This window comes from Somniosus microcephalus, chromosome 7, assembly GCF_052327205.1.
Source record: "Somniosus microcephalus isolate GS21.2 chromosome 7, FLI_Smic_1.0, whole genome shotgun sequence".
In the NCBI taxonomy this organism is placed as follows: domain Eukaryota; kingdom Metazoa; phylum Chordata; class Chondrichthyes; order Squaliformes; family Somniosidae; genus Somniosus; species Somniosus microcephalus.
The window spans coordinates 271319066-271346451 of record NC_140993.1 but is presented as its reverse complement, the minus strand read 5'-3'; the positions used below and the strand labels follow the sequence as shown (position 1 = coordinate 271346451).

General features: G+C 47.7%; 1 protein-coding gene across 1 annotated transcript in view; it reads left to right on the top strand.

Moving 5' to 3' along the window:
* itprid1 (ITPR interacting domain containing 1) overlaps nucleotides 1–27386 on the top strand; it is a 176335-nt gene that overhangs the window by 116170 nt on the left and 32779 nt on the right. The window contains exon 13 of the mRNA XM_085993776.1: nucleotides 21671–21798. Within this exon, the coding sequence (XP_085849902.1) occupies nucleotides 21671–21798 (128 nt within the window). The remainder of the gene's footprint in view (nucleotides 1–21670; nucleotides 21799–27386) is intronic.

Genomic DNA, 27386 nt, shown 5'->3' with positions numbered 1-27386 from the left:
GACTCCTGCTCCTATTTTTCTATGTTTCTAACCTTCACCAGTGGTAACTCTTCAATTGGTGCTGCCTAATCCCATTTCCCTCCCCTGTCCCATATTCTTTTATATTCTTCCTTTCCAATATTTATCCAATTCCCTTTTAAATGATTTTCTAGTCTCTGCCTCAATAGTAACCAGAATGATTGAGGGGCTGGAGGGATTGGGTTATGAGGAGCAATTATGAAAATTGGGCATGTTCACACTGGAAAAGAGAAGGTTGAGAGGTGATACGATTACTGTTTTTAGGATTCTAAAGGGGCTAGACAATGCAGACCATGACTAGCTAGTTAACCTTGTCCAGAACAGTAGAATAGAGGATAAAGCCTGGGTTTGAAATGGAGTAAATTCAAAATTAATCTGTGCTAACAATGGGGGGAATTTTAAACTCGAGGAGCATTTGGGTGTGGGTGCAGGTGAGGGGTGAAAACCGGGAAAAATGTCAGTGCCTCGGGAAGCTGGCTCCAATCCGTCGACTTCTGCGTTTAACTAGAGCGCATTAGGCTGCTTGCACACAACTGCCTCGGGAGATGTGTGTTGCCTGTTATCATATGGTCATCGCCCACTGTGAGCAATGTTTCAACTCACTTTGAAAATTTAACGGCGCATCCATGGGATTTCCGAGCTTCCTGAAACTCGCCATTGAAAGCAAGGTGAGAACACAGCAGTAATTGAGGGGGGCTGATTCAAACTCATGGAAATACTGGAATAAATACTCAGTACTCACAGCTGCTTTCTTACCTACTACAGGAAACTCTTGTTTAAATGGCACCAGAATTCTCTATTAACCGGCAAAATTCTCTGGAGGGATTGGATTATGAGGAGCAATTATGTAAATTGGGCATGTTCACACTGGAAAAGAGAAGGTTGAGAGGTGATACGATTACTGTTTTTAGGATTCTAAAGGGGCTAGACAATGCAGACCATGACTAGCTAGTTAACCTTGTCCAGAACAGTAGAATAGAGGATAAAGCCCGAAAACAACACCTCAATAACCAGCAATGTTGCCGCGTCCGAGTCCAAGTCTCCCGCGGTGGCCGAGTTAGTCAGTGGGGGTAGTTCTCCAAACTGCCACTACTCAGCCTTTTGGCGCTGTTGGGAGTACAAACACCTCAATACCCTTGTAACAGGCCCGACTCCGCTAGGTGTATCGAGGCGGCTCAAGCACGTGGGGCGATCCCGTCCGAGCTTACCCCCGTTCGGACGGAATTCCTCATCGGCGCCCGGCCCCGAAACTCCCCTCGGGAACCGGCGCCTCACAACTTGAGCCGTCTCGAGGAAATACCCTCCGTGCCTTTTCATTCCGCGCGGAGGGGTTTCCTGTACGGGCTGCTGCTGCACACTCTCCACTTTGCCATCTTCGTCTACCGTCCGGACACGCCTTGGCGTGGCGTCTTGCCGACTGGCGGTGGCGGAGGCCCCCAATTGAGGGCACTCTATGCGGGAGTCCTCCCTTGTTCCATCGGGGACTTGGCCTGGAGGGTGTTGCACGGAGCGGTCCCGTGCAATAAGGTTTTAAGTAGGTTCACGGACTCCCAGGCCGCCTGCATTTTTTGCGGCCTGGAGGAGTCCGTGTTTCACGTTTATATGGAGTGTGAGAGGTTGCAGCCCCTCTTTCACTACTTGAAGGGGCTGCTCCTTGATTTTTGGTTGCACTTCAGTCCCATGCTCTTGATCTACGGTCACCCGGTGCGGAGGGGAGCGGACAGGTTGGAGGACCTCCTTGTGGGCCTGCTCCTGGGCCTGGCTAAAAGAGCCATCAATTGGTCCAGGCAGCGGGCGGTCGAGGGGGTCGTCCAGCCGGATTGCCTGCCTCTCTTCCGCGGCCAAGTTCGCGCCCGGGTGGCCCTGGAGATGGAGCACGCGGTGTCCGCCGGCGCGCTTGAGTATTTCCGCGACCGGTGGGCGCCGCGGGGACTGGAGTGCATTATCAACCTGGAAAACCAAATTTTAATTTGATTTGTTAAGTTTTAGTTGAACTTTTGTTTATTTACAGTCCAATTGGGGTTTTTTTGGGTCCAAACAAAAAGAGTACCCCTGTAACAGGAGTCTGACTCTCCCGCGCTGCCGGTAGTCTCTTCTGATCCGCCATTTTACAGGGGTACTGTGTGTCTCCCACGCTGCTGGTAGTCATTGCATTGCATTACCCTCAACTGGCAGTACTGTACTTAATCAAGCATCTTCCACCATCCATTTAACACAACATTCTGTAGCTGAGTACCCAGTTACTGTATACTGCACATTTCTTGATTTTTTAATTTTTCTTTGTTAAAAATAGCCTCAGTAGATAACCCTCTCCGTCAGCCGGAATTTTTGATCAACCGGCAGCATCCCGGTCCTGTTGGTACCGGATACCAAAGAGTTTCCTGCAGCATGAAAGGGTTTGTTCGCAATGCTTTTGCTGAGAGTTTATTTTCTACGCTTTGTTGGTTTTCTGAATCGCATCAGGATGGGTGGCGCCTTGGCTGCCTTAGATTGCCTCAGAGCTTCCTTGACATGTCGGGACAGCCGTGCTTCAGGAAGCTCGGCTTGTTGCTTCAGGTGGTGACAGACATCTGCAGTCTTCTAGAAGCAGACCTGCTCCCTGCTGGAGCTGGTGACCAGGCGTTACCAGTGGCTGACAAAGTCACCACCGCCCTCAACTTGCGGGTGCTTAGGTTTGCGTCTCTGGCTGGCTTCCCACAGGTGCAGGGCATCATTGACTGCACACAATCCACACAGCCCCAGATCAACCAGGAGTACCTGTGAACCACAAGGGCTTCCACTCCATCAACGTGCCTGACATGAATCAGTCATTCATGAAAGAAAGACTTATGAAATAATACTGAGTGGCCTACGGGTGGCGCTGTCCAGAGAGAGTATAAATACTCGGGCATGGGCCCAGCTTGCGCAGGACATTCTTAACAGGAACTAGTGAAGGACACAACTAGACCTCCATGTTGTAAAACAGTTGATTAAAGCTTTGTTTAACGCTTAGACCAAGTGCCTAGTAGTTTTCTTACGTCAGTGCCGCTGGCGTGCAAACACAAAAAGACATTTCTGCAAGACTCCCGGGAGCAGCCATGAAGCTTTTGTCCTGCGGCAGCCCAAGCTCCCTGCTGTCTTTGGACCTGGAAGCACACTTAAGGGGTGGCTCTAGGATGCAAGGGATACCCACTTCAAACTTGGCTGGTGACCCTCGTCAGAAACCTGACCAATGAAGCCCAACAGCTTTACAATAAATGCCATATCACCACCAGATGTGTGATCAAACAAGCCATCAGCAGGCTGAAGGTTCGCTTCAGGTGCCTTGACAGATCTGGAGGCGCCGTTCAGTGCGCACCAGCCAGGGTCTCCAGAATGGTCGTGGTGTGCTGCGTTCTGCACAACATTGCGCAGCAGCAAGGTTTGGACCTGCAGGAGGAACACGGCGCAGAGCTCAGAGCCTCTTCGGATGATTCCGAGGAGGAGGAGGAAGACGAGGAGGAGGAAGCTGATTAAGGCACTGCACCAACAGCTGCACCATTGCTGCCCGGGATGCCAGAGCTGCCATTATTAATGCGAGGTTCACTGAGGTTGCACCAGTCGACCCGTGTCACAAGCGCATACAACGGTCACTCTTCCCGCCCCCCCAATACCACTGACACAAAGCAGGCCTGCAAACAACCAACCATCCTCCCCTTGCACATCCCCTCCATTGGTCCCTGTAAATTCATGTCTTCCCATTCATCATCAAACATGTTAAAAAGTGACTTGCCGCCCTGCCACCAAAAATGGGAACGACGGGAAAGTGGTGCAAAAAAATAAAATTTAAGTAATGGAAGTAAAGAACAGAAACTTCACAAAATAACATTTTCTCAAACACCCATGTGCATACCCTTGTGCAGCTACAAAGCTTTACTCTTCCTTTTCCTACCGCTCCTACGTGGTGCACCCGCTGTGGCTTCAGCCGAGGTTGAGGCCGGCTGCTCAGATCCCTGCTCTGGCTGCTGAGGTGCTCCTGGCCAACCTCCTCTGGGTTTTGGAGCCCGTGAAGACCCCGCCAAAGACTGCTCCACCTGCACATGTGCAGGGACAGACTCGGCCATCAGGACCCGAGACAGCATGGTGGGTATTGACTGAGGGTGGAGCAACGGGTAAGAAGGGGAAACGCTGTGAGTGGAGCTCCCACTTCCATGTCCCCTTTCACCATGGTCCCTCTCATTGTCCAGCCGCACTTCACTGCTACCACTCTGCTGGAGAGCACTTTGGTGCAGATCAGTGCAGTGCTGTAAGGCCAAGGCTAAGGTATCTGTTTTTAAGGAGGCCAAACCTGGGGGTGTGGCAAACAGTGATGATGATATCAGTCGACTGCAACAGGACATAGAAAGGCTAGCAGAATGGGCAGACAAGTGGCAGATGGAATTTAATACAGAGAAGTGTGAGGTGATGCATTTTGGCAGAAGGAACAGGGAGAGGCAATATACACTTAATGGCACAGTTTTAAAGAGTGTGCAGGGACAGAGGGACCTGGGAGTTAATGTGCATAGGTCCCTGAAGGTGGCGGGACATATTGAGAGAGTGGTTAACAAAGCATATGGGATCTTGGGCTTCATAAATAGAGGTATTGAGTACAAAAGTAGAGAATTTATGCTGAATCTTTATAAAGCGCTGGTTGGGCCACAACTGGAGTATTGCGTCCAGTTCTGGTCACTACACTTTAGGAAGGATGTGAAGGCCCTTGAGAGGGTGCAGAGGAGATTTACCAGAATGGTTCCGGGGATGAGGAATCTTAGCCACAAGGACAGGTTGGAGAAGCTGGATTTGTTTTCATTAGAGCAAAGGAGGTTGCGGGGTGATTTGATAGAGGTGTACAAGATTATGATGGGTTTGGATAGGCTAGACGGGGAAAGGCTGTTCCCACTAATTGATGGCACAAGGACTAGGGGACACAGATTTAAGGTTTTGGGCAAGCGATACAGGGGGAATGTGAGGAAAAACTTTTTTACGCAGCAAGTGGTGATGACCTGGAACTCGCTGCCGACGGAAATGGTGGAAGCGGAGACACTCGATGTTTTCAAGGGGAGGCTGGATAGGCACTTGAGGGAAATAAACTTGCAGGGCTACGGGGATAGAGCGGGGGAATGGGGCTGACTGGATTGCTCCACAGAGAGCCGGCACGGACTCGATGGGACGAATGGCCTCCTTCTGTGCCATTATGACGCTGACTCTATGACATGTTGGCATCCAGAGTCTGTACAGTCATGGTCAAGGCCTCCATGGACTCATGTGATTTCCTGTGTTGTAAGTTTCATGGAGTTGGCCATTCTGTCCATGCAAGAAGACAGCATCACAGTGCCTTGCAGCATCAACACACTCATGCTTGAGGCGGACTCCTCCATTCTCTCAATCATGGTCATTGTGCTGGGGAGGCCTGTCAGTACATCACATATTCTCTGCTGCTCAATGATTATCCATCTCAGCGACGGCCCCCGGGGCACAGAATCCGTGCCTAGCTGAGCTTTGCCCTCTGACACGGACTCTCCACAGCTGTCCCTGCCACCACCGTATAGAATCATAGAATAGTACAACACAGAAGGAGGCCATTCGGCCCATCTAGTCTTTTTCGAAGAGCAATCCAGTTAGTCCCACTCCCCCGCTCTTTCCCCATATCCCTGCAATTTTTTCTCCTTCAAGTATTTATCCAATTCACTTTTGAAGGCTACTATTGAATCTGTATCCTTGATCTCATTGAATGGCGGGGCAGGCTCGAAGGGCCGAATGGCCTACTCCTGCTCCTATCTTCTATGTTACATCTGAACCCTACATGATTTTAAACACCCCTACCAAATCTCCTCTTAGCCGTCTCTGCTCTAAGGAGAACAACCCCAGCTTTTTCAGTCAATCCATGTAACTGTATACCCTCATCCCGGGAACCATTCTAGTAAATCTCTTCTGCACCCTCTCCAAAGCCTTCACATCCTTCCTAAAGTGTGGTGCCCAGAATTGGACACAATACTCCAGCTGGGGCCAAACTAGTGTTTTATATAAGTTTAGCTTCTGTACTCTCTGCCTCTATTTAAAACCCCAGGATCCCACGTGCTTTATTAACCTGTCCTGCCACCTTCAAGATTTGTGCACAAACACCCCCAGGTCTCTCTGTTCTTGCACCCCCTTTAAAATGCTACTATTTAGTTTGTATTATCTATTCTCATTCTTCCTACCAAAATGTATCACCTCAAACTTTTCTGCGTTGAATTTCATCAGCCATGTCTGCGCCTATTCCACCAGCCTGTCTGTGTCCTCTTAAAGTCTATTACTAGCTTCCTCAGTGTTTTCGAAATTGTACTCTGTAACCCCCAAGTCCAAGTCATTAATGTATATCAAAAACAGCAGTGGTCCTAGTACTGAACCTTGGGGAACTCCACTGTATACCTCTCTCCAGTCTGAAAAACAGCCATTCACCACAACTCTCTGTTTTCTATCCCTTAGACAATGTTGTATCCATGTTGCCACTGCCCCTTTTATCCCATGGGCTTTAATTTTGCTCACAAGCCGAGTATGTGTTATTTTATCAAACGCCTTTTGAAAGTCCATATATACATCAACCGCACTGCCCTCATCCACCCTCTCTGTTACCTCATCAAAAAACTCAATCAAGTTAATCAAACACGATTTGCCCTTAACAAATCCCTGCTGGCTCTCCTTTATTAGTCCACACTTGTCCAACTAGCTGTTAATTTTCTCCCGGATTATTGTTTCTAAAAGCTTCCCCACCACCGACGTTAAACTGACTGGCCTGTTTATCTTTCGCTCTGTTTTGAACAAGGGTGTATCATTTGCAATTCTCTGCATCACCACCCACCAGTCCTTTGGCACCACCCCTGTAGCTAAGGAGGATTGTGGCCACCACCTCTGCAATTTCTACCCTTATTTCCATCAACAACCGAGGATGCATCTCATCCAGGCCGGGTGACTTAACCACTTTAACATTGGCCACCTTCCTAGTACCTCCTCTTCATCTATTTTTATCTCATCCAGTGTCCCAGCAACCTCCTCGTTTACCATAGTTTTGGCAAAGTCCTCTTCCTTGGTGCAAGGTATTCATTTAGTATCTCGGCCATGCCTTCTGCCTCCACCAATAGATCTCCATTTTGATCCCTAATCGGCCTCACTGCTCCTCTGACAACCCTTTTAATATGCCTATAGACACCTTTGGATTCCCTTTTATGTTACCCACTAATCTATTCTCATACTGTGGGGGAGAAATTGGGTGAGTAGCACCACCTGTTAGCGCCTAAAGAGGCAGGCAGTGGCTGTAGCGCCACTGGCTGCGCCTCCCGCGATATTCAGGAGGGGCGCTAATGGTGGCGTTAGCCTGTTGCGCTGCGCCGCCACCGATGACGTCATTCGCGCCCCGTTCGCGATATTTGGTAGCGAACGCCGCAGTTGCGCCATTCGCTACCCGCGCCCGGTTCACGGGGCCTTACTGTGCCGGCAGCGGCGCAAGTTAAGGTGGAGGTGCGGGGCGGCCGCTTTTTCGGCGGCCGCCTGCCAGCACCTCCGTCCCCGGCCTCCTGACCACCCCCCGCGGCATTGCCAGCTGTTTCCCGAGAGCCCGGCACTTCTCCTTGGTGCCGGGCTCATTTGCCGGCACTCACGAGCGGGGATCGCGCTGTTGCAGGCACCTCCCCCTTAACAGTGGGAGGAAGGCCTGCAGTACCGCAGCGTGCCGTGCCGCAGCATGTGGCGCTGCGGCACGTTGCACTGCGATAATCAGTTTCAGCGCCCTAAGAGGGACGCGGAGTGCCTCGAGCCTCGCCCCGTGTCCCTCGAGGGGCACTGAAACTGAATTTCTTTTGATCGGTATCACTCCGATCGCTGCGCTAAATCCTGCGCTCAGGCGACTTTTGCGCCACTTTGGCGCCCCAACCCAATTATGTTTTTGCCCCTCTTAATTCCTTTTTCACTTGTCCTCTGTACTTTTTACATTCAGCCTGATTCTCCCTTGTGTTATCAAGCTGACATCTGTCATACGCCCCCTTTTTCTGCTTCATTCTGCTCTCACCATCTGCTCTTGCTCACTCATGAAGTGTGAGTCACCAGATGAAAAGCCAACGCTCTGTTCTTACTGGTAACACTGAAGGGCGAGTATCTGTGCTGGTGCATGGTGAGCATGGGTCCTGTGGCGATGCACCCTCAGAAGGAAACAGCTCCTCTGAGGAATCGTCGGCTGCCACATCCACCGGTTGTTGCTGCACGCGTGAAGGCCCTGGCAGAGATAAAAGATATGAATTAGTGCTGGCAAGGTCAGAATGTTGCAACTTATCATTATGAAGATGATCATATTTCACTCGCTGTTGAAATCAAATCAACATACCTGAGTGTTGTATGACACTGAGTGGGCCGCTGATATTTAATTGTGTTACCAGGTAGCTGGGAGGTCCCCGTCTCCCCATCTTCGATGGCCAGGGACACCAAAACGGCACTGATCTCCAGTGCCTCCTCCTCGGCAGTTGAGAGCTGCAAGATCTGTGGTGGGCCAGCTATGGTTCTCACCCTCTCCCTCGTGATCTGTGCTCTCTTCTCCTGCAACGGGGGAAAGAACAGACCTATGAGTGGCTGGAATGGCCTGTGTCCGCCCAGTAGATGCCGTTTGTTTGGTGAGGGTGACTATCAGGGGGAGGCATGAAATTGCATAAGGATCAGGGTGAATAGCAGTGGTGGATGGATAGACGGGGATTTGAGGAAGTGCACAGAAAGAAAAGGATGGGTGAGCTTGCAAGATAAGTGGGTGTGAGGAGCTTGTTTCCGAAATCCCTCCATGGCCTCGCCCCTCCCTATCTCTGTAATCTCCTTCAACCCCACAACCCTCCGAGATATTGGCGCTCCTCTAATTCTGCCCTCTTGAGCATCCCTGATTCTAATTGCTCCACCATTGGTGGCCGTGCCTTCTGTTGCCTGGGCCTTAAGCTCTGGAATTCCCTGCCTAAACCTGTCTGCCTCGCTACCTCTCTTTCCTCCTTGAAGGCGCTCCTTAAAACCTACCTCTTTGACCAAGCTTTTGGTCACCTGCCCTAATTTCTCCTTATGTGGCTCGTTGTCAAATTTTTTGTCTTTTAATACTCCTGTGAAGCGCCTTGGGATGTTTTACTACGTTAAAGGCGCTATATAAATATAAGTTGTGGTTGTTGGAAAGTGAACACTGATGAAATGGGAGCTTTTATAGACCATTTGCAGCTGTCAAGTAAAGAAATCGTCCCAAGCTGACACAACTCCCGAACTCCTTACCCGACGTGAAGCCCGAGCAGCGGGGAAGCCATTGGCGAACTCTAAGGGCTCGATTTTCCAAGCCTCAAGGAGGCGGGTTTGGAGGCAGGAGTGGGGGGAAAATTGGAGAATCGGGGGGCACGAACCCTTCCCGCCCCCAACCCGCCTCCATGCCCATTTCCCAGTGCTGCGGGAAGGGGATTAGTGCCAATTAACTGCCTGTTAACAGGTAGTGAACGGGCAGTTTTTGGCCTAATCCCTATTTTTAGCCCTGAAGTGTGGGATTCCCGACGGCTCCAAACCACGCCAAGTTAGCGAGGTGGGCCGTCGGGCTGAAGGACTTGGAGGGTTCGAGATGTCCGGTGTTCAGGTGAGTGATGGGTGCATGAGTGCAGAGGTAAGTGTGTTTGGTGTGTGTAAAGTGTTTAAAGAAGTTTTACTCACCTTTACTTACTAATGCAGGCTTCCTTCCTTCAGGTCTCGGGAGCCCCTCATCTCACCGGCACAGAAAGCAGAATGGCCGCAAGCTGTCAAAAGTTGCAGCATTCTACTTTCTGTTCTGGAGAGATTTCTAACTGAGTCTGTGGAGAAGGATTTAAGTTAGAAGTCAGATTGTCAGTGTTTGACAGCTTCACAGAGCTGTCAAACGCTGATATTTCATCTGTCAAAAGCTCTTGACAGATGAAATGTCAATCCCTGACGTCACCTGTAACCGGGTGTCCCTTAATTGGCCTGCTGAGCCCACTGGGCGGGCTCAACAAGGTCAATCAAGGGAAAATTGCGTGGGTTGGCCACAACTCGATGGAGGCGGGACTACAACCCAAAAAGTGGGAGTCCCGCCTCCATCACGTCCCCATTGACAAAATCCAGCCCTAAAAATCTAAAGGTGAGCTTAAAATACTCGTTAATTGCCTCTTAACAATCTCTTTAATGATGGAAATTGCCTCCCCCACCGCTTGGCTGGTGTTGGGTCTGTTCAGCGATGACAGATCCCACATCTGGGTTGACTAGTGTGGAGGCGGGTTGACAGCGGGCTCCCTACCCGCTGTCAAAAAAAAAACAAATTCCCAGCCGACCCGCCTCCAAACGCCCCCGCTGAACCCCCTGAAAAAATCCCCTCATAGGGCTGGAGGAGGTTAGAGGCAGGGTAGAGCAAGACCCTAGAGGGATTTGTAGATGAGGATAAGATTTTGAAATTAATAGGCCGGATTTTCCAATCGGAGGCTTCCTGCGGGCGGATGCCTCCAATCAGGAAAAATCTATGCCCTTATCTGCTGGCTCCGTTGGTCCTGACGCTTCTGATCCTGGGCCTCGCCGGGTCCGCGCGGGCAGAGGCCCAGGTATCCCAGGTATCCCGGGGCGGCGCAGGCGGTTCGCAAGCGCCCCTGGGGTCACGTGGGCCATGGGGAACCAATCAAAGAAGGGAATCCCCCTTCGCACTTTTGACAGGTCTCTCCGCACAGAACTGTCAAAAGTATGAATGGGCATCACTTAAAAAACAGTTAAATGATTTTTTTTAATCGCGTATTGAAAATTAGTTAAAATGACATTAAATTGAATATTTTAAACAAAAATTTAATTTTTTGAAAAAAATAATTAAAGTTTTTCACGAGGCTAAAAATAAACTTACCTTTTTTAAAAGTATTTTAAAATTATAAATGAGTGAAAAAAATGTATTTTTTTATTTTTATTTTTTTAAACTCTTATGCTGGTAAAAGCAGGCCTTACGCAGCGTAAGATTTCTAAGGGTTTTCAGCGGGCGGAGGTTGTGCAGAAAGCGGAACTCTCCCCCCGCAGAGGCCCTTCTCCAGGGCAGGCGGAGGATCTGTCAGGAGCATTCTTCACAGATCGGAAATACCAGTTTTTAGCGCATGCGCTTGGCATTCCTGAAACCAGCATTTCCAAGGCCCCTGCAGGTGAGTACGCAGCTCGTACCCACCCGTAGGGATCGGAAAATCCAGCCCAATGTGTTTGGGGATGGTCAGAGAGAGTAGAGGCGTGGGTGAGTGGTACTTAGAACAGGTTGGGATCAGAGGTCTGTGTGGTGTATGTAACCTGTTCCACCTTAAGAGAACTACCTTGAGAGATGTACTACTTTCTCTTGGCTGCTGTATACTGTAATACCGGTGGTGACCACACCGGTATATAAGTGTTGTGTAGGGATTTGCTGGGCAGTTCAGCCCTGACCTCCGAATAGTAAAGACCTGTTAAAAGTTATTCTTGTGGTCTGTGTCCAGTGATTGATCATACGCATGACTGGGACACACAGACTCAACAGTGGCGACGAGTCCGATCTTACCCTGTGGCAGTTTTACATCCAAGGCAGCTTCGTCCTCAGAACGGGCATCGAGAAGAGGCATCCGCCCTCATCATCCTGCTGAGCACCATCGCACGGGAGGCATCGAGAACCCGGGTTAAAAAGAAAAAAAAATTCTGACCACGAAGCCCTCCATCAGCGACAGGCAGTGATCATCCCTTCTACCATGGTGGTGGGTAAGCCGATCAGCGACACGAGCAGAAAGTCGGCCGCGTTGGCTGTGGAGTAGGGGAGGGAAAACGGAGGAATAAGGGCGGAGAACTCGACCACGGCCGGTAAAAAGGGCCGGGCTGCAATCGAGGCCGAGAGGCGCAGTGACTGGGGCAGCTTAAGGCAGGAGAGCAGCGGAGAGCTCAAACGCAGCCGGTGTAAAGGACCGGGCTGCAAGCGGGGCTGCGAGGCAAAGCAGCGTCGGGGAGTTGAGAGGCTTAAGGCACGAGAGCCGCGGAGAATTCAAACGCAGCCGGTGTAAAGGACCGGGCTGCAAGCGGGGCTGCGAGGCAAAGCAGCGTCGGGGAATTGAGAACCGCTGGGGAGACGAGAACGTCAGCAGCAAGGCAATCGCCATTGCAGCCAGCGGGGGAAGAAGGCAAACGCGGGAATCCGCCATTGTAGTCGGCGGGGGAAGAAGACGAGCACGGGAAAGACCGCCAAGCGCGGGAAGCCGCCATTTTAGTAGGCGGGGGAAGAAGACAAGCGCGGGAAGCCGCCATTTTGAGAAAAAGAAAAATTTAAAAACTTGCAAGGATGCCTAAACATGGGAACATTAATACCTTTGATAGCGATATCGAAGATTGGACCACGTATGTAGAACGCATGGAAGTTTATTGTAAAGCAAATAAGGTACCAGATGATGAGAAAGCACTAACCTTATTAAGCTCAATGGGTGCGAAGACATACGGGCTATTGAAGCACCTTCTATCACCAGATAAACCGGCGGATCAGACTTTCGCGAATATTGTTACTGTCCTGAAAAATCATTTAAACCCCACGCCGCTGATGATAGCGGAACGATTTAAATTTTACAGAAGAACGCAGCTGAAAGACAAAAACAACGCTGAATTTTTAATTGACCTGCGTAAGCTATCAAAGTACTGTCAGTTTGGAACAGGACTAGCAGATGCGCTGAGAGATAAATTTGTGTGTGGATTGTTAAAAGGAACACAAAAGCGACTGCTTGAGGAGAATGATCTTACGCTTGATAAAGCTGTCACTATTGCAGCATCGCACGAAGCCGCAGCGAGAGGCACGGCGGAAATGCAGCTACGGTCACCGGAACTCAGCACCAATCAAATGGTCTTGGGTACAGTAAAATGTTATCGTTGTGGAAAGACAACGCACGATCAGAACCAGTGCTGGTTCAAAAATCAGGAATGCAGAAAATGTGGCAGGCTTGGTCACATAGCTAAAATATGCCGGTCAGGAAAGAAGACCAGCAACAAAAAGTCACCGCAGGAAAAGTACAGAAAGGTACACAAGGTGACAGAGAACAGTTCGAACGAACAGAAGTCAAATTCAGACTCCAGCAGTAATGAACTGGGTAGTCTAAGAGTACACAATGTTGGTAAGGAAGCAGACCTCCAAACAATTTGGGTCACACTTCAGATAGCAGGAGTCCAAGTGAAGATGGAATTGGACACTGGATCGGCATTGACGGTCATGAATAAGCAAGATTACAAAAGGTTATTCCCACATATTCCCCTACGGGATACGGAGATTGTATTGAAAACATACACGGGGCAAAGAGTATACCCCATCGGGAAGATAGAGGTAAAGGTGGTCCACAAGGGCAAAGAAAGCCGAGGAATGGACTTATATGTGCTACCTGAGGGAGGTCCACCACTACTGGGACGGGAGTGGATTAGGAAAATAAATATGGACTGGCATTCCTTAAAAGCACTAACGGTAGATTCCGGTAAAAAAGATGTCAAACCTAAACGATTGTCCAGAATATTGGATGATGCTAAAGAGGTGTTCCAACAGGGACTGGGAACACTGAGAGGAATTACGGCAAAAATCAAGGTTGAAGAACATGCAAACCCGAAATTTTTATGCGATACGACCTGCTGTAGAAGCTGAGCTGGAAGGGCTAGAACGTTCAGGAGTACTGTCTAAGGTAGACTGGAGTGAGTGGGCCACGCCCATTGTTCCCGTCATGAAGCGTTCATCGAACAACAAGCCGGGGGAACCGGGGAAGGTTCGCATCTGTGGAGATTTCAAGATCACTGTAAATCCGGTGCTTCACACGGTGCAGTATCCGCTTCCGCGGATTGAGGATATCTTCGCTTCGTTGTCTGGCGGGAAACACTTCACCAAGATAGACCTGGCGCAGGCGTACTTACAGATGGAAGTTGAGGAAGAGTCACGCCAGTATCTCACGATCAACACGCATAGAGGCTTGTACCGGTATAATAGACTGGTTTTTGGAGTGGCATCGGCTCCAGCAATTTGGCAGAGGGCCATGGAGCAGGTATTACAGGGAATTCCAGGCACACAATGTTACCTGGACGATATTCTGATTACAGGAGATGATGACGAGGAACACCTTGCAAATTTGGAACTGGTGCTCACCAGATTGAAAGAATATGGACTTCGAGTTAATCGCCAGAAATGTGAGTTCTTTCAGAAGCGGATCTCGTACTGTGGTCATGTCATTGACCAGGAGGGGCTTCATAAGTCTCCTGACAAGATCGAAGCTGTTGTGAAGGCTCCCGCTCCGGATAATGTATCCCAGTTGAGGTCGTTCCTAGGGTTGATTAACTATTACCATAAGTTTCTGCCAAATTTATCCACGGTGCTGCACCCGCTGAACGCTCTTTTGCAGAAGGGAGTACCATGGAAGTGGAGCGAGGACTGTAAGAGGGCCTTTCGCAAAAGCAAGGCATTGATCACCTCAGAGGAAGTGTTGGCTCACTTCAGCCCAACGCTGCCTATTCGTTTGGCTTGTGATGCTTCTCCATATGGTATTGGGGCAGTACTCTCACACAAGTTGCCAAATGGCCTGGAGAGGCCAGTCGCATTCGCATCCAGATCATTGACCTCCACTGAGCGCAACTATGCTCAGATAGATAGGGAGGCTCTCAGCCTTGTGTGGGGAGTAAAGAAGTTTAATCATTACCTGCAGGGCCAAAAGTTTACACTTCTGACAGACCACCAGCCGTTGGTATCCATTTTTAACCCTAAGAAGGGTGTTTCGGTGATGACAGCACAGAGATTCCAGAGATGGTCCCTTTTCCTAGGGGCACGTCAATATCAGATCGAATTCAAAGGTACAAAGCAGCATGGTAATGCTGATGGGCTGTCGCGCCTGCCACTACCTACAGAGGAGGAGGCACCGACGGTTGACCCTGTTGAGTTATTTCACTCGACCATCATCGAATGTTTACCAGTCACCAATGCAAGTATTGAAAGAGAAACCAGGAACGACCCGACACTGTCCCGGGTCTACGAAGTGACAGTGAAGGGATGGCCAGCACATGGTGATCCACTGTTACCGGCATTCTCAGCAAGACGAGAACAGCTGTCCGTCTGTCAAGGAACATTGATGTATGGAATAAGGATGATTATTCCTCCTAAGTTAAGAGAGAGAGTTCTAAAGGAACTGCATGAAGGTCATCTGGGGGGAGTCAAGATGAAAAGCCTTGCTAGGGCTTATGTGTGGTGGCCGGGTATCGACCAACAGATAGAGGATCTGACGAAAAGCTGCTCAGGGTGCCAAAAAGTGCAAAATGCACCTCCGATTGCACCGCTGCATCCATGGGAATGGCCTTCAACCCCATGGCAACGTGTATATATTGACTTTGCTGGTCCATTCATGGACTCCATGTTTTTAATTGCGGTGGACGCACATTCTAAATGGCCAGAAGTGATTAAGATGACTACCACTACCTCGGAAAAGACGATCGCGGTGCTAAGAACGATATTTGCGAGAAATGGATTGCCAGAACAAATATGTTCAGACAACGGACCGCAGTTCGTGTCAGAAGAATTCCAGAAATTCATGAAGAAGAATGGGGTGAAACATTATACCTCTGCCCCATATCATCCAGCTACAAATGGGTTGGCCGAGAGATTTGTACAAACGTTCAATAAAGCAGTAAAGGCCATGAGCGAAGATCAGATTCCACTACAACACAAGGTGGACAAATTCCTACTGGCATATCGAAACGCCACTCATGCAGTGACAAACCAAAGTCCTGCCATGATGTTCTATAACAGGAGGTTGCGGTCCAGGTTGGACTTGTTAAAACCAAATGTGCGGAGGGAAGTTGAAAACAAACAGTTCCAGCATATAAATAACAAGACCACTCGGAGTTTCGAAATAGGGCAACCAGTGTTAGCCCGGGACTATAAAAACGAGAAATGGAAATCTGGAACAATTCGGGCCAGACAAGGACCCCTGATGTACACGGTAGATATTGGTGAAAATGTAATACGGCGTCATGCTGACCAACTGGTAGAATCGAGAACAAGGGTCGAACCCATGGTTACGGCAGAGACAACCGTGGAAGAAGTTAGTGAACCTGAAGCATCTACCTCAGAAGTGAATGTACCTGATGATGATGTCCAATCCATAAGAGACCAACTAGATGAGTCACCCCAGCAACGAGAATCAGAGACCCCTGAAAGGCGTTATCCAACTCGAATCAGGAGGCCTCCTCAGAGACTGAATCTTTGAACTGTTTTGCATGAAGTTGTATATATATATATATGTTATTATGTTATGTTAAATGGGGATATAACTGTTAAGCTAAAAAGGGAGGATTGTGGTGTATGTAACCTGTTCCACCTTAAGAGAACTACCTTAAGAGATGTACTACTTTCTCTTGGCTGCTGTATACTGTAATACCGGTGGTGACCACACCGGTATATAAGTGTTGTGTAGGGATTTGCTGGGCAGTTCAGCCCTGACCTCCGAATAGTAAAGACCTGTTAAAAGTTATTCTTGTTGTCTGTGTCCAGTGATTGATCATACGCATAACTGGGACACACAGACTCAACAGTCTGGATGAGTTGGAGTTTGTACAGGAAACTCTCTTTTAACTGGCACTTTTATCCGGAAATCTCTCTTAACCGGCAAAATTCTGGAGTAGGTTCAGGTAAGTTTTACTATATATTAGTGGCCGTGTAACCGGGCTTCCTGCACCTGTGGCCGTGCAACAGGGACTCCTGGATCTGTGGCCGTGTAACCGGGACTCCTGCACCTGTGGCCGTGTAACCGGGACTCCTGTACCTGTGGCCGTGTAGGGGGCTCTCGTACCTTGGTAAGTATACCCCTCTGTAATCCGGACTTTTTGATCAACCGGCACCACGCTGGTCCCGTCGGTGCCGGATAAAAAAGAGTTTCCTGTACTGGGTAGAGTTCAGGAAGCCAGTGTCGTGAGCTGCTGTTGAGCACAGCCTGGGAGTGATGAAGGCGTAAGCTTGGGATGCAGGTGGGCAAGAATTCTGCCAGGTAGTTATATTGTAGATTTTTCCTTAATGTGAAATCATGCTGATCAAAATCATTGACCTTCCTTTACCAAAATTTACAAGGTTAGCAAAACATCAAAAGCTTCTGGCCTAAAGCTGGGTTCCAATTGGTTAAAGCAAACTAATATATCAGTTTAAAATGTTAAATGTTGTGTGAACATTCAGCTTTTACAGTGACGACTACCACTGCCAGTATCATTAATATCCCCACTACTAATATTAAATTCCCATCCGTCAGCCCAGCAGCAATGATGGGGCCAAATAAATAACTTCACTATTGGCAGATCTGAACTAGCCTGGCTGTTTCAGTCGGCCCTGTCCCTTTCTATGACAACTCACTCTTGACAGTGGCCCGTATATTCCGATGCCTACGGGTGTGTACGAGCTGTGTACCCACCCGTAGGGACATCGGAAATGCTCTTGACAGATCCTCCGCCTGCCCTGGAGAAGGGCCTCTGCGGGGGGAGAGTTCCGCTTTCTGCACAACCTCCGCTCGCTGAAAACCCTTAGAAATCTAACGCCTGGTAAAAGCCCGCGTGAGGCCTGCTTTTACCAGCATAAGAGTTTTAAAAAGTTTTTTAAAAAATTCACTCATTTATAATTTAAAAATACTTTAAAAAAGGTAAGTTTACTTTTAGCCCCGCAAAAAACTTTAATTATTTTTTTCAAAAAATTAAATTTTTGTTTAAAATATTTAATTTAATGCAATTTGAACTCATTTTAAGAATGTGATTTAAAAAAAAATTATTTAATGTTTTGCAGTGTTTTTGGGGTGATCTCCATTCATATATTTGATGGGTCTATCTGTCAAGTGTATGAAGGGAGATTCCCTTCTCCTATTGGCTCCCCATGGCCCACGTGATCCCAGGGATGTTTGCGAACTGCCTGCGCCCCTGGGATACGTAGGCCCTGCGCATTTCGACTGTGGAGAGGCCCAGGAGCGGAAGTGTCCGGAGCTCAGGAGTCCTCCGGTAAGTTCATAGATTTTTCCCAGATCGGAGGTTTCCGCACGCAGGAAGCCTCCAATCGGAGAATACGGGCCAATGTTTATCCAGCGGTTCCTTGGCCTTCCTCAGCTTCTTGTTCCGTGTACCTCTGTCTGCAGGGCCATGAAAGGTATTCTGGCTGTTTCCATTCTTGAAACATATCCAAACTATCACATTCATCTTTTTGGATCTTCTGTATAAGGTGTTGTTCCTTGTCCAAGCCATGTCCTTGTTATATAATTCTTCATTCTTTGCATCCTGGATACTCCCAGTATTCCACTCAAACCAACTCATCCCTGCTGTTAGTATCCTTTGCTCATCAACTATTCTCATGTTCCAACACTCAGACTCGTATCATAATGTGGGGATAACAATCACTTAATAATTATATTAGTGGATACTTATGGAGTCCTTTAAATGTTCGCAGATGTTCAAGACTTTAAAACCTCTCGTGTGCATATGCTAAAATCGTGCATGCGCCAAAGGGCCCTTTCGCACAAGTGGCAGGTGGGAAGGCAGTTTCAACTCAAGTGATTTGAGATCACGGATTAAGTTTGTTGGCTATGATATAATTCCAAATACAGTCTGCTAATCTTATAAAACTTGCATGAATTCCAACTCAGAATCCATGAAATGATCTCTCCAAGGTCTAGTGAGTGCATGAGAACGTTTTAAATGAAGTAGAAACATATTTACCTATATAAACTTTCAGTAACTCTTGTATCTCTAGAACTTAATTGTGCACTAAAATAAAAGTAGTTGTGATAGATTTTGAGTTTGTGCGATAGTGTAAAACGGGTGATAGCGAATCGGCAGCCCGTTGTACATCCCGTCCCATTTTTATTTCCATGGATTTCAAAAATCGGGAGATCGCTATCACCCGTTTTACACTGTCGCATGCCGTCAAGATATACCCTGTTAGAAGGTCGACCGTAATACTGGCAGCCGGATCACTGAGCCTGACTGCTACCCACTGCTCATTGCCCCCGAAGAAGAATCAACATGCTGAGAATGGCAAGAGCGTTGATTCATTCAGTATTTAAGTCTAACCTTCCTATTTTGCTTTGTTGGTTACTGAGTTGCTATCCATTTTATTTGCATTATTATCACCACGGGCTGGAAATGCTGGCAGATTGAATAAAGACTATGTTGGAAGCAGTTCAGAGAAGGTTTACTAGACTAATACCTGGAATGGGCGGGTTGTCTTATGAGGAAAGGTTGGACAGGCGAGGCTTGTATCCGCTGGAGTTTAGAAGAGTAAGAGGTGACTTGATTGAAACATATAAGATCCTGAGGGGTCTGGACAGGGTGGGTGTGGAGAGGATGTTTCCTCTTGTGGGAGAATCTAGAACTAGGGGTCACTGTTTAAAAATAAGGGGTCGCCCATTTAAGACAGAGATGAGGAGACATTTTTTTCTCACAGAGGGTCATGAGTCTTTGGAACTCTCTTCCTCAGCGGACGGTGGAAGCAGAGTCTTTGAATATTTTTAAGGCAGAGGTAGATAGATTCTTGATAAGCAAGGGGGGTGAAAGGTTATTGGGGGTAGGCGGGAATGTGGAGCAATCAGATCAGCCATGATCTTATTGAATGGCGGAGCAGGCTCGAGGGGCCGAGTGGCCGACTCCTGCTCCTAATTCGTATGTTCGTATGTTTGAATAGAATGCGTGAATTTATTTGTAAAATATCTCAGGAGACTGAAATCGCACTGGTGTACATTATTTCTCTTTCTTTTAATATGACTAATGGAATATTGGGTACAACTGCAGCTTAAGTCTCGACGAGTTCATGTGCCGCCGCACTCCCATTGTGACTATCTCTTTGCCTATGCCATACAGAAGGCTGTGAGGACAAAAACAGAAACAGATGGCAACACACAGCAGATCAGACAGCCTCTGTGCAGAGAACAGATTGGTTTACAGAGCCTTCATTAACTTGTCCAGTCTCTCCACAGATGCTGCCTGACCTGCGGAGTATTTCCAGCATTTTCTGTTTTTCTTTCAGATTTCCAGCATCCGCGGTATTTTGCTTCTATTTTGAGTCAATCGGTTTTATTTTTCACAGAACAACAGGCACTCTTAAAATTAGAATTTTTTTTATTCGTTTATGGGATGTGGGCGTTGCTGGCAAGGCCCAGCATTTATTGCCCATCCCTAATTGCCCTTGAGAAGGTGGTGGTGAGCCGCCTTCTTGAACCGCTGCAGTCCGTGTGGTGAAGGTACTCCCACAGTGCTGTTAGGGAGGGAGTTCCAGGATTTTGGCCCAGCGATGATGAAGGATCGGCGATATACTTCCAAGTCAGGATGGTGTGTGACTTGGAGGGGAACTTGGAGGTGGTGGTGTTCCCATGCGCCTGCTGCCCTTGTCCTTCTAGGTGGAAGAGGTTGCGGGTTTGGGAGGTGCTGCCGAAGAAGCCTTGGCGAGTTGCTGCAGTGCATCTTGTAGATGGTACACACTGCAGCCACGGTGCGCCAATATATTAAAGAGGGATTTAACATATTTAGTTGTCTTGAAGCAGTGACCTTGATCAGGGGCCTTTAGACAGAGCTGTTTTTCAGTTACATTATGTCATTTGGTGTTGTCAGTTTTTATTTTGGGGGGGGTGGGTGTCAATTTGTTTTGAAGTTTGCCAGCCTTTCCTGCCTTGTTAGGTTGGCACCTATGATTTTAAATAGTTAACACAGCTATGAAATACCAAAAATATCTCTAACTCATTTTTTTTTTTAAATCAATAAATATTGTCCTGGTATTTCCCTTCTCTATTAGGGGAACCACCTTTGTACCTTTTCTGAATCTGGCCACTGAGACACGATATTTGTCACTCAGTCGCAGTTCCTGCAACCCACTGCTGTTCCACTGCTGGGAGCTGGGGACTGAGTCAGGCTGTGTGTGTCTGTTCCCAGCCTGCGTAAACCCCATAAAAGTGGCAGCTCTCATCAAGAGATCAGGTGTATTTTTTGACGGTATTTCAGAAATCAGGAATTACAATTTTGAAATGAGTTCCTGTCTAAACTTGCAATGCAATGAGCTAAAACATCCCAGAATTAGTTTGTATTTTAGTCATGATTCAGATTTGTCGTGGTTTAATTTTATGATTTAATGCTATTGCCACAAAGCAATGATGAGAGTTTGGCTGCAGAGGTCATTGGGCCCGATTCGCTACCCGCATGATTTTAATGGATGGAAAATAATATTGGCCACAAATCAGGCATGCTGACCTCCACTCCTGACCTCCACCCCGAAAATTCCTGATTTGCGGTCCCAACATACGAAGCTCTGCACTGGCATTGCTGAAATGTGAAATATTCCTTGTAATAAAGGCTGCTGTAAATGAATAATCGCACTGAATTGCAGAGTGCAATTGGCCTTCAGGGATTCGAACTTGGTGCTGGTGGGTCACAAGTTTGCTGGGCCCTGGAGTGCATTAACAGGAAAAAGGAAGAAAAAAAATACTTGAGCAAAAGTATAACTGTCGTGTGATCCGACAGGTGTAAGTGATACAGGGGAGCTTTGGATTTATTTACTCTTCCACAGGTTGATCCAGCTCCCAACAGTTCATTCACCATTCCATTACTGTACGTTATAGTTAGAACAATGCCATCGTTCATCAGACTGTTTCCTCTTTTAAATTCCCAGCATGCCATACAGGAAATTGAGACCATGAAGAAATATCTGCAGAGTTTTCGGAGCAGATTGGTGGCCATCGAGCAGGACATCATTGAACAGCAGGCTTCCGTCTACAATATTCTAACTGAAGATGAGAGGTAGGTGTAGGTTGACATGAAGAATAGGTATATTAAGAGCACTGTCCCATCAAGACCAACTGTTTGGCAAAACTTTTATTTGGGGAGTGGGAAGATTAGTGTTGTGTACAAATATGGCAGCGAAGTACGCAAATGCGATTAATGTCATTTCATTGTAAGCTTATTAACAAGTGAAACACAGGTTTATCATGAAAGGGTTGTGACACTTTAACTAGTTCTTCGTTCAGGTGATATGATAAACCAAGAACAAAGTTCAAGTGACTTCTAACTGTCCTGTGTACCACAAGGTTATATCAGTGCGTCTGGAAGCGAGGAATGAACAAATTGAAGATACTCACTACTGTTCCCAAGTTCCCAACATGGGCTTTCATCCCACCAAGCTCTGGATAGAATTTATATTGTTGCCAACAACAACAACAACCTGTATTTTTAAAGCACCTTGAACATAGTAAAACGTCCCCCACGGTGCTTCACAGCAGCGAATATCAAACATAATTTGACACCGAGCCACATAAAGACATATTAGGACAGGTGACCCAAGAGCTTGGTCAAAGAGGTAGATTTTAAGGAGGGTCTTAAATGAGGAGAGAGAGGTGAAGAGGTTTAGGGCGGGAATTCCAGAGCTTAGGGCAGCTGAAGGCGCGGCCGCCAATGGTGGGGCGATGGAAATTGGGGAAGCGCAAGAGGCCAGAATTGGAGGAGCGCAGAGATCTCGGAGGGTCGTAGGGCTGGAGGAGGTTACAGAGATAGGGAGGCCATGGAGGGGTTTGAATACAAGGATGAGAATTTGTGTGCCACGCAATGTAGGTCAGCGAGCACAGGGGTGATGGGTGAACGGGACTTGATGCAAGTTAGGATACGGGCAGCAGAGTTTTGGATGAGCTAAAGTTTATGGAAAGTGGGAGGCCAGCCAAGAGAGGATTGGAATAGTTGAGTCTGGAGGTAACAAATGCAAGGATGAGGATTTCAGATGGCTGATGGGCTAAGGCAGGTGCGGAAATGGTCAATATTAAGCAGGTGAAGTAGGGTGTCTTGGTAATGGACAGAGTATGGTGTCAGAAGCTCAGCTCAGGGTCAAATAGGATGGCAAGGTTGTGAACCATCTAGTTCAGCCTCAGGCAGTGGCTAGGGACCAGAGTTTATAGCGGGGACTGAAGACAATGGCTTTGGTATTCCCAATCTAAAATTGGAGGAAGTTTCTGCTCATCCAGTACTGGATGTTGGACAAGCAACGTGACAAATCAAAGGCAGTGGAGGAGCCAAAAGAGGTGGTGGTGACTATTATGTCCGTGTATAATTGAGACACGGACTGCAGGAGTTGATTATAACAAGTCTTTACTGAATGGAGACAACCTGGAAACTGAAACTACAGAAGCCTGCTAGGGCCTTTTATACAGGGATGGTCACTGCCGGTACTGCAGTCTGAGACCAGTTATTCCCTTAAAGGTACATACACAACAATTCCTCCCCTTTTAGATAAACAGCACATAACATTCATTTAACAACTAAATAATAACTAATTACAATTACAATTACGGTTGCTAGATACATTGGTTGAAGTTAAGTAATTATAGGTTCAGTCTTTGAGGAGGCTTCCTGATTCTGTCTGGATAACGCCTCTTTGGGATATTAGGTTCTTCTGGCAAGGTTGAGTCGGGATCAATGTCGTTGTTTGGTTCGTCTGCTTTCAATATCACCGATTCTGCGGTAGATGCAATTGGTACTTCGGTTTCATCGTCAGGTGTATCAGATCGTGGTGTGGAGTTGCTGTTTTCCAGTGACTCTAGAATCTGGTCAGCATGGCGTCTTACAATGCTCTCTCCAACGTCCACGGTATACATTAGAGGTCCTTGCCGTGTACAGATCGTTCCTGGCTGCCATTTCTCTGTGCGGTAGTCCCGGGCCAAAACTGGTTGACCTATCTTAAAACTCCTGGTCGGCCTTTCATTCATATTCTGAAACTGTCTGTTCTCCACATCTCTTCTGACGTTTGGCTTAACCAAATCCAAGCGGCATCGTAGTCTTCGATTGAAGAACATCATGGCTGGAGTTTGGTTGGTAACCGCATGTGTCGCATTCCGGTAGGCAAACAAGAAGTTATCCACCTTGTGTTGTAGGGGTATATCTTCATTACACATTGCCTTGATAGCCTTCTTGAATGTTTGAACAAACCTCTCAGCCAATCCATTAGTGGCTGGATGATATGGGGCGGATGTGTAATGCTTAACACCATTGTTCTTTAAGAACCTCTGGAACTCTTCAGACACAAACTGTGGTCCATTGTCAGAGCAAATCTGTTCAGGCAGCCCATTCCTGGCGAATATGGTTCGTAAGACTGTGATAGTTTTTTCTGTGGTGGTTGAGGACATTTTTATTACCTCTGGCCACTTTGAATGTGCATCCACCGCAATTAAAAACACCGAGTCCATAAAGGGACCAACAAAATCAATGTGCACCCTTTGCCATGGAGATGAGGGCCACTCCCATGGATGTAGAGGGGCTTGTGGTGGGGCGTTTTGGACCTTCTGGCATCCTGTACAGCTCTTGGTCATCTCTTCGATTTCTCTATCGATTCCCGGCCACCACACAAACGCTCTGGCTAAGTTCTTCATCTTTACCCCTCCCAGATGACCCTCATGAAGCTCATTGAGCACTCTATCCTTCAATTTGGGTGGAATTACTACTCTGGATCCACACATCAAGGTTCCTCTGCACACTGATAGCTGTTCTCTTCTCGGCGAGAATGCTGGCAGCAGTGGTTCGCCATGTGCTGGCCATCCCTTCACCGTTAAATCATAGACCCAGGAGAGTGTCGGGTCATTTCGTGTTTCCTTTTCTATGTTTGCATTCGTCACAGGGAGACATTCAACTATAGTCGAGTGGAATAACTCCACTGGATCCACTGCCAGTTCTTCTTCCAACGTTGGCAACGGTAGGCGCGACAATCCATCAGCATTCCCATGCTGTTTAGTTCCTTTGTACTCGATGTCATATTGGTGTGCCCCTAGGAAAAGGGACCACCTCTGTAGCCGTTGTGCCGTCATTATCGGTACGCCCTTCTGAGGGTTGAAAATGGAGACGAGAGGTTGATGATCAGTTAGTAGAGTAAATTTCTGACCGTGCAGGTAGTGGTTGAACTTCTTCACCCCCCACACCAGGCTGAGGGCCTCTCTGTCAATCTGGGCGTAGTTACGCTCGGCTGAAGTTAACGAGCGTGATGCAAAAGCTATCGGCCTCTCTGAACCATCAAGGAATTTATGTGACAGTACCGCCCCAATGCCGTAGGGAGACGCATCACACGCCAATCTTATCGGTAGTGATGGGTTGTAGTGAGCCAATACTTCTCTTGAAGTGATTAGGTCCTTACTCTTCTGAAAGGCCCGCTTACATTCATCGCTCCATTTCCATGCTACTCCCATTCATAGTAGGGCGTTCAGTGGATGCAGAATTGTGGACAAATTCGGCAAAAACTTATGGTAGTAATTCACCAATCCGAGGAATGACCTCAGTTGCGACACATTTTCAGGCGCTGGAGCCTTAACTACCGCTTCAATTTTGTCAGGGGACTTATGCAACCCCTCTTCATCAATCACGTGGCCACAATACGATATCTGTTTCTTAAAAAACTCGCACTTGGGGCGATTGGCTCGTAGCCCATGTTCACGTAATCTAGTGAGCACCTGCTCTAGGTTGGCAAGGTGTTCACTGTCATCTTCACCTGTCACTAGGATGTCGTCCAAGTAACACTGAGTCCCTGGAATCCCTTGCAGGACTTGTTCCATCGCTCTTTGCCATATCGCCGGAGCTGATGCTACTCTGAATACCAGTCGATTATACTGGTAAAGACCTTTTTAAATGTTTATCATGAGATACTTCCTAGAGGATTCTTCAACCTCCATCTGCAAATATGCTTGTGCTAGGTCAATTTTTGTAAAACACTTCCCTCCAGATAGTGAGGCGAAGATATCTTCTATCCTTGGAAGAGGATATTGTACTGTGTGAAGGACTGGGTTCACCGTCACCTTGAAGTCCCCACAGATGCGAACCTTCCTTGGCTCCTCAGACTTATTGTTTAACGTTTTCTTCATGACAGGAACGATGGGTGTCGCCCACTCGCTCCAGTCTACCTTAGATAACACGCCTGCATTCTTCAGATTCTCCAGCTCTGCCTCGACGGCTGGGCGAATTGCATATGGTACCGGTCTTGCTTTGAAAAACTTGGGAATTGCATTCTCCTCTATTTTTATCGAGGCGGTTACGCCTTTAAGAGTGCCCAGTTCTTGTTGAAATACCTCTTTGGCGTCAGCTAAGATTGTTGACAATCATCCAGGAGTGACGTCGTCATCCTTTTTACCAGCCACCGTCAGTGCCTGAATGGAGTGCCAGTCTAAACTTATCTTTCTGATCCATTCACGTCACAATAACGGTGGTCCACCATCTTGCAGAATGTAGAGATACAATTTCCGTATTTTCTTGCCGTTGTATTCAACAGGCACCCTTATTTTTCCTCTGGGGTATACTTTTTGCCCTGTAGATGTCTCTCTCAAGGGTATGTGTGAGAATAGCCGCTCGTAGTCTCGTCGATTCATGACGGTTAGAGCTGATCCTGTATCCAATTCCATTTTGACTTGGGACCCTGCTATCGTGAGGGTGACCCAAATGGTTCGGTGATCCTCTTTTGTGATTACGTTGTGAAGTTTGAGACAGCTTAGTCTCTTGTTCCCGGATTCACTATCGCTCATCTGGTCTTCGGAACTACTGCCCGTCATCTTTTGTACTTTCCTGTACGGTTCCTTAGTAGCCTTTTTGTTGTCGTTGGTCTTCTTCCCAGACCTGCAAACTCGTGCAATGTGTCCCCTCTTTCCGCATTGCCTGCATATTTTGTCCTTGGACCAGCAGTCCTTCTGGGCATGGTTTGTTCTGCCGCAGCGATAACATTTTGCAAATCCCCGTGTCATTTCGTGGGTGCCGTATTCCTGTGGCTTTTGTTGTATTTCCGCAGCTCCCCTTGCTGCTGCTTCGTATGATACTGCCACGCTGAAAGCCTTATCTAGCGTCAGCTCTTTCTCTGAGAGTAACCTCTTCTGGGTTCCTTCACTCAGGAGTCCACAGACAAATTTGTCCCGTAAGGTATCTGCCAGTCCTGCTCCGAACTGGCAGTGCTTTGATAGCTTGCGTAGTTCCGTAAGGTAATCAGCATTGCTCTAATTTTTATGCTGATTTCTCCTGTGGAATTTAAATCTTTCTGCTATCAGCAGCGGTGTAGGATTTAGGTGTTCCTGTAGGATAGCAACAATTTCGTTAAAACTCTTCGCCTTCGGTTTGGCTGGAGTAATTAGGTCCCGCAATAGGCCGTACGTTCTTGCGCCCATTAAATTTAGCAATACCGATGCCTTTTTCTCATCGGCTATTTCGTTTGCCTCGCAATATACCTCGACTCTTTCCACATACGTGGTCCAGTCTTCTATTGCGTTATCGAAGGCAGTGATATCGCCAGTCTTTGGCATCTTGAAAATCTAAGATGGCGCCTCCCGTGCTTTGCCTTCGTTCTCGATGGATCAAAATGGCGCCTCCCGCGCTTTTCCTTC